Here is a 7,773-nt window from a genome sequence, read left to right as displayed (position 1 = left end):
CGGGACGGACCGGCCCAGTCTCCTTCCGCTCGGCCCGCGGGGCACTTCCGCTCGGCGCGCTGGTCTCCCCGCCCTGGAGCGCCCTGCGAGAGCGACGGCCTGGTGAGCGGCGGGCTCTCCCTGGCGGCGCGCGGGCAAGCGCGGATGCCGGTGTGCCGAGGAGCACGCCTTGCCGTTTATCTTCGGGGTCATGGTGTGCCCGCCGCGCGGGGTGACGCGTGGAGGCGCAGGCGGAAGTGACGTAGCTCCGCTTCCGGTGTTCGGCCCCGGGCGCGCGCTGGGCTGGGTTCCGCATGCTGGCGTCTCGCGGGCGCCTGCTGCGTACAGCGGTCCGGCTCTCCCGCCCGCGGGCCTGGCGCTCCCCCGCCGGCATGGATTTGCAGGCCGTGCTCGCCCGCCTGAAGGACCTCGCGCCCCTGTCCTTCGCGGAGAGCTGGGACAACGTGGGGCTGCTGGTGGAGCCGAGCCCGCCGCACGCGGTGCGCACGCTCTTCCTGACGGTCGACCTGACGGAGGCCGCGCTGCAGGAGGCCCTGCGGGCGCGCGCCGACCTGGTGCTCGCCTACCACCCGCCCATCTTCCGGCCGCTCGCCAGCGTCACCTGCGCCACCTGGAAGGAGCGCCTGGTGGTCCGCGCGCTGGAGGGCAGGGTCGCCATCTACTCCCCGCACACGGCCCTGGACGCTGCACCCCGGGGCGTCAACGCCTGGCTGGCCAAGGGGCTCGGTGAGACTTTAGTGTCTTTCCAGTAAGTTTTGACTGTTTCGAGGGTGAAACTGGTACTTTTCTTCGTTTGTTTTGGATTTTTTAGACAGGGTCTTGCAGTGTAGCACAGGCTGGCCTCTAACTCACGGTCATCTTCCTGCCTCAGCCTCCTGAGTGCTGGGATTACAGGCGTGCGCCACCACACCAGGTGACTGTATTTTTATATATTTAAAAATAATGTTGAGGGGCTGGGGATTTAGCTCAGCGGCACAGCGCCTGCCTGGCAAGCGCAAGGTCGTGAGTTCGATTCCCGGTACTGGAAAAAAAACCAAAAAAAAAAAAAAAAAAAGTAATAATGGTGAAATCCGGCAACTGACTTGCATTTGAAAGAGGAAACGTTCTTATTAATGAATGAGAAGATAAGCGTTCATTGTTAGACTGAGTTGTGTGATTCTCACTCTTGTGACGGAGTGCCCTGCTCTCAAAAAATGCTTGACTGGGTCAAAGCTCAGCCCCCAAGCTGTAGCTGGTATGTTGATTAAATAGACGTTAGGCCTTTATTGGATGCTTCCCATGCCGCACATAGTGAGGGAGTTCACAGTCATCCTCGCACTCATTTTGAGCTAAAGCTTTTATGATGATGTGATCCTCCTACTGTGATCACAGTTAGGAGCATTTGCATCTTTTGTGTTTGAGACAGGGTCTTGCTCTGTATCTCAGGCTGACCTCAAATCCCTGGTACCCTCCTGTCTCAGCCTGTGCTGGGACTGTAGGCGTGAGTCACTATGCCAGGCTCAGCATTCAGATTTTGAACCATAATTTACATGGGTAGGTTTAGTAAGCAGTAGGCAATTCCATATGTCATCTAAAAAAACACAAGTCTTCTGGGAAATGAATTTGACTTTTTAAAACATTTAGGTTAATTTAAATTCTAATAAATTTGATTTCGTTTGTACTAAGTCCCTACGTTATGGGGACTGGTGATGTTTATAAGGGGTATGTACGTGTATCTGTATTATATGAAAAATGGAAATGATTTTTTAAAAGTGCTTATTATAAATTTTGTCTGTCGTAGTCTTTTATTTTTACATTTTAAAACAGAAACCCAAGAACAACTCCGATTTCCCCAGGTGCTTGTGTGTCCAGGCCGATCCATCCCTCCAGAGCCCCCAGCCACCCTACAGAGGGGACCCACCGAGTGGAGCTCAGCGTCAGACACACCCAGGACCTGAGCACTGTCCTGTCTTCCCTGAAAGGAGTCAGCGATGCTTCTGTCACTTGCTTCCCTGCTAGGTATTTTTCTCTTTTGGATGTGTTTTTATTTATAAGCCATTCCTTAGGAGGTCTGTGACCCTGATACTGCTTGGGTGTCAAAGAAATCATTTTCCCTGGGCTTGGCCTCCAAGGGCTTTACGTCTCCTTTGCTTGTGGGTCTCGTTCTGGGCCAAGAGAACTATGGATCTTCATAGCAATAGGGCTTCCCAAACATCACCCTGGGGAAAGAGGGTGCTGGCACCCTACCTGGTATTTCCCATCCTCTTGAGGGTGTTCAAGTGGTTGTTTTTACTTCAGATCCTAGTGATACAGTGATAAGGCTTACTCCACTCAGTTCCCAGGAAATGAGTGGTTTCCAAGGACTTGAAGGAAAAATACATCCATCTGATTGTCTCTTTTTTTGAGACAGGGTCTCACTATGTGGTTTAGGCTGAGTTTAAACTCACGGTGATCCTCCTGTTTCAGCCTCTCGACTGCTGGGATTATAGATATGTACCACTGTGCCCAGCTGACTTTTTTTTTTTTTTTATGGTCTTTTTGAGGCAGGGTCTGGTTGTGTAGTTCAGGCTGGCCTTAAGCTCACTTTGTAGTCCAGGCTGGTCTCAAACTCACAATGAGCCTCCTGCCTCAGCCTCCCACATGCTGGGATTACAGGGGTGCACCACCACGCCCGGCCCAGCTGACTTTTTTGTTTGTTTGTTTTGTTTTGTTTTGTTTTTTTTCCCTGTACTGGGAATCAAACTCATGATCTTGCACTTGCCAGGCAGGCGCTGTGCCGCTCAGCTAAATCCCCAGCCCCTCAGCTGACTTTTAAATGTAAAGTTTTATTGTAAAATCGTGCGCGTATGTCAGGAATAGTTTGGGGAAATTTCAGTACTCTCAAGTCATTCATGGGACTTTCTTTCTTTCTTTTTTTTTTTTTCTGGTACTGAGAATCGAACTCACAACCTTGCACTTGCTAAGCGGGCGCTGTGCTGCTGAGCTAAATCCCCAACCCCAATGGGACTTTCAATAGGTCTTAGTTGTTGATGTCGTCTATACTGAAATACTGTATAGATGTGAAATTAAAAAAAAAAAAATTAATAGGGCCGGGAATATAGCTCAGTGGAATTGTGCCTGCCTGGCAAGCACAGTGTCTCAAGTTTGATTCCTGGTCTGCCCGGCCCAAAATAGAATTGGCTTTGCTATTTGCCAATGGTGAGGCATTGTAGCAAGTTACTTACCCTTTTGTCAGGTGTGGTGGCGCACACCTGTAATCCCAGCACTTGGGAGGCTGAGGCAGGAGGATCACTGTGAGTTCAAGGCAACAGGGATATAGCTCAGTGGCACCGTGCCTGCCTGGCAAGTGCAAGGCCCTGAGTTCAAATCCCAGTACCAAAAAAAATAAAGACTGAATAAAACACAAAAGAGTCAAATCATACAAGAGTCCTCCTTGTTCCTTCTCTTCAGCCCCAGTATCTTCAATTCAAACTGTTTTTTCTTTTGTTTACAGAGAAGTGGGAATCTCTAATGCACATAGGGGCAGGAAGAAATGTCTCCAGGACATTGGTTTCTAATCTTTTTTTTTGGTCTTTTGAGACAGGGTCTTGCTATGCAGTTCTGCCTAGGCTCAAACTCATACTTTAAGTGATCCTCTTGCCTCAGCCTCCTGAGTGCTGGGATTATAGGCTTACACCACATGTGGCTTTTTTGTTTTGTTTTTTTTTTTGAGACAGTGTTTTGTTATGAACACAGGCTGTTCCCAGATTCAGAGATCCTCCTGTCTCAGCCTCCATGGTGTTTGAGCTGTAGGTATACATTGCTAGGCCTGGTAGTATTTGCCTGCTTTATTTAACAGGATGTGTTTTTTTTTTTTTTTTTCCTCTTAGTCTTTTTGAGACAGTGTCTCACTATGAAGTTCAGGCTGGCCTTGAGCTCACTTTGTAGCCCAGGCTGGTCTCGAACTTGGCAGTGATCCTCCTGCCTCAACCTCCCTAGTGCTGGCATTACAGGTGGGCGCTACAGCGTATGGCTACAGATAACAGGATGTTTTAGAAATGTTTGCATTTAAGTATGTAAGACACCATTCTTTTTAAGCGCTGTGTAATAGATCCTATTAGCATGTGCTGTAGTATTAAGCAATTCTTTTATAACTGACTTCGACTTTTCTTTTTGAAAGAGTGTCTCACTCTATATCCCAGATTGGCCTTGAACTGTTGATCTTCCTGCCTCAGCTTCTTGGAGAGCAGAGATTATAGGCATGCACAACCACAGCTTTAGTTTCCCTTGATTTTTCTACATTGTAGATAATATCTGGGCTTTAACATTAATCTAGGGCCCAGGCACTGTTTTTCTTTCTTTTTTTTTTTTTTCCAAAGCTCTAGTTGGGCAAGGTGGCTCCCACCTGTAATGCTAGCAGTGGAGAGGCTGAGGCAGGAAAATTGCCAAGAGGTCAAAGCTGGCCTGGTTTGTGTAGTGAGTATAAGACTACCCTGAGCTACATAGCAAGACACTGTCTCAAAAGACAAACAAGACATACAAATGATTTCACTGCTGACAAATTATGCTTCTAGGTTATCTTTGAAGTGTTCTTTATTTTTGTAATTCTGTAAGTAACAAAAAGGTTTTTGCTGGGCGTGGTGGCGCATACTTGTAATCCCAGCACTCGGGCAGCTGAGGCAGGAGGATTGTTGAGTTTGAGACTAGCATGGGCAACAGAGTGAGCTCAAAGCCAGCCGGGACTGCATAGGGCGATTCTGTCTCAAAAAGACAAAAAACAAACAAAACAAAACAAAAACAAATAAAAAACAACAACTTCTTTTCAGTGGTGCAGACTGAAGCCAGCCCTTGCCCCAGAGCTGCACCCTTAGCTGTTTGGGTTGGTTTCAAGGCAGCGTCTCACCCTGTGGTCTAGGACGGCTTTGAACTCACAGTGGAGCCCAGGCTGGCTTAGAGTTGGAGATATTTCTGCTTTAGCCAGCTCTTTTCATTTTGGGATGGGTCTTACGAAGTTGCCCAGGCTTGACTCAAACTTCTCTTTCTTCTTCTTCTTTTTTTTGGTCTTTTTGAGACAGAGAGTTAATATACAGTTTAGGGTGGCCTTGAACTCCATAGCCCAGGCTGGTCCTGAACTCACAGGGATCCTCCTGTCTCAGCCACTGGAGTGCTGGGACTATGCTACCACACCAAACCTTGACTCCCCCCCGCTCTGCCGTACCAGGAGTTGAACTCACAACCTTGCGCCTGCCAGGCAGGCGCTGTGCTGCTGAGCTAAATCCCCAGCCCCTCCAACCTTGACTTGAACTTCTGCTCCTCCTGCTTCAGCCTCTTGAGTAGCTACGATTAAGCATGTAGCACTGTGTCTTTTCTGTTAGTCACTTTCCTGTCTCACCCGTCTTGCTGGAACAAAACACCCCACAACCACCTTTCGTTCATGCGTGTATGTATGCATGTATGTACTTATGTTTCTGGTTCCAGGAATTGAACTCAGGACCTTGTACTTGCTAGGCAGGCGCTGTGCCACTGAGCTCTCTCTCCCCAGCTCCACAGCCACAATTGAAAGGAGGAGATTTTTTCGTTTCTTGCTTTTTTGAGGCAGGGTCTCACTGTAGCTCAAGCTAGCTTTGAATCACGGCATCCCTCCTGCTCACCCGTCTGAGTGCTTGCACTGCGGGTGTGCGCCACCACTTACCGCGAGGAGGAGAGCTTTGCAGAGCGTTTATCTGGTTGGGTCCGAGGCATAAGCAGCTTGGAGGAAAGGCCAGTGTGGGGCAGAGCTGCTCACCCCACACAGCTGGGACACAGAGTGAGCAGGGACAAGCGCGCAGCCCTCAGTTCTCAGCCCAGGGGCCGCCGTCTCTGCCGGCCCCCTGCCCCCCTGGCGGGCTCCTCAGGTTAACCTCTGAGGAGCAGGTGCGTCCTGGTTGGCCTCAGCACGGGAGACTCTGATGGGGACGTTTTGGGGAAACCGAGCACCTGGCTGAGGACTTTCTGCTGCCTGTTTTTCTGGAAAGACTCTAGGACACTCTTCGCAGAGGGTTGAGTCAAAGAACCCCATCTCACCGGTAATGAATCAGAAGCATTTTTTTCTGGTACTAGGAATCTTACTCAGAACCTTGCCAGGCAAGTGCTGTGCCCCTGAGCTAAACCCCCAGCCCTTATCATTGGTAATGGAAAGCATTAAAAAATGCAGGTGGGGTCTGATTTCCAGATTTATGTAATAAGAACGGAACTTGCCAATTTTCATGTTCTGTGCTGTTTGAAAACTTCCTTCGGGATTTTTCAATACACTTTTTCACCGAAAGAAGGCACCCTGAGCCAGGAAGATACAGGAGTCATCGTGCGCACACACATACCTGTCAGGTTTAAGAGCTAATGCCACGGGCCGGACTGGGCAACAGAGAACAAACCTGTGACTTTCTAACCTGGAGGAACCCTGTTTCCTAGCCTGGAAGGGATCGACCTCTTCCCATCTGTGCCCCAGCTCCCTCCCTCAGCGCCTCCTGGAGGGGGGCAACCCCAGCATCAGAAATGAACATGACTTTGGGGCTCTTAAAAAATTAAATTTGTGCTGGGCATGGTGGTGCATGCCTACAATCCCAGCACTCGGGAAGGAGGCTGAGGCAGGAGGATTGCTGCAAGTTCGAGGCCAGCCTGGGCTACAAAGTGAGCACAAGGCCAGCCTGAACTGCATAATGAGACCCTGCCTCAAAAAGAAAAAAAAAAAAAGAAAATTAATTTTCCTGGGTGTGGTGATACGTACCTGTAATCCCAGCAAGTAAGAGGCTGAGGCAGGAGGATTGCTGCAAGTTCGAGGCCAGCCTGGGCTACAAAGTGAGCACAAGGCCAGCCTGAACTGCATAATGAGACCCTGCCTCAAAAAGAAAAAAAAAAAAAGAAAATTAATTTTCCTGGGTGTGGTGATACGTACCTGTAATCCCAGCAAGTAAGAGGCTGAGGCAGGAGGATTACAAATTCTAGGCCAACCTGGAATACATAATGATACTGTTTCAAGAGTTAAAACACATTCCTTTGTGGTGGTACACGCCTGTAATGCCAGCACTTGGGAGGCTGAGGCAGGAGGATTGTTGTGAGTTCAAGACCAGCTTGGGCTACAAAGTGAGCACAAGGCCAGCCGAGACCCTGCTTCAAAAAGACAAAAAATAAATTAAAAAAAAGAGACTATATATGCTAATTTGCTTCATTTATGCTACTAGTTTGTCTTAGTTTTTGAGAAAATACTTTGGGTTATTATCCGTTCCTTCTTTGTAAGAATCCTTTGGTTTATGTCTTGTATTCTTTTTGCTAATGAAGTTTTGTTTTGCTTTTTCATAAAAAAATTAAATAGCTCAGCGGCACAGTGCCTGCCTGACAAGCACAAGGACCTGAGTTCAATTTCTGGTACCAAAAAAAAAAAAAAAAAATTAAATTTGGAGCCTGGCACAGTGGCACGTACCTACAGTACCAGCACTGTGGGAGGCTGAAGCAGGAGGATCACAAATTCAAGTCCAGTCTGGGAAACTAGCAAGACCCTGTCTCAAAAAAAATTTTTTTTTTCAGAAAAATTTTTTAAAAGGGCTGGGTACATGTGGAGCTTAGTGCAGAGGCCCAGGCTCCATCTCCGCAGTCGGGAACCCTGGAAGGAAGGAAGGGAGATGTTGCTGCTAAAAGAAGTGCATGGGGCATGCTGGTACACACCTGTAGTCCCTGATACTTGGGAGGATGAGGCAGGAAAATCTCAAGCTTGAGGCCAGCTGTGCAACTTAGACCCTGGCTCAAGAAATTTTTTTTTTTTTTTAACTTTTATTTTATTAT

General features: G+C 48.4%; 1 protein-coding gene across 2 annotated transcripts in view; it reads left to right on the top strand.

The window, feature by feature from the left end:
* Positions 1-7,773, top strand: part of Nif3l1 (NIF3 NGG1 interacting factor 3-like 1) — a 12,635-nt gene continuing 4,862 nt past the window's right edge. The window contains exons 1-2 of one of the 2 annotated variants that reach the window (XM_005373231.2): positions 1-726; positions 1,836-1,998. In XM_005373231.2, the coding sequence (XP_005373288.1) occupies positions 294-726; positions 1,836-1,998 (596 nt within the window). In that variant the 5' untranslated portion in view covers positions 1-293. Of the gene's footprint in view, positions 749-1,806; positions 1,999-7,773 lie in introns of both variants that reach the window. The other variant, XM_013511808.1, reaches the window with a different exon arrangement.

This window comes from Chinchilla lanigera, unplaced genomic scaffold (assembly GCF_000276665.1).
Source record: "Chinchilla lanigera isolate Chin_1 unplaced genomic scaffold, ChiLan1.0 scaffold00002, whole genome shotgun sequence".
Classification (NCBI taxonomy): domain Eukaryota; kingdom Metazoa; phylum Chordata; class Mammalia; order Rodentia; family Chinchillidae; genus Chinchilla; species Chinchilla lanigera.
This window is presented reverse-complemented; position numbering and strand designations above follow the sequence as displayed.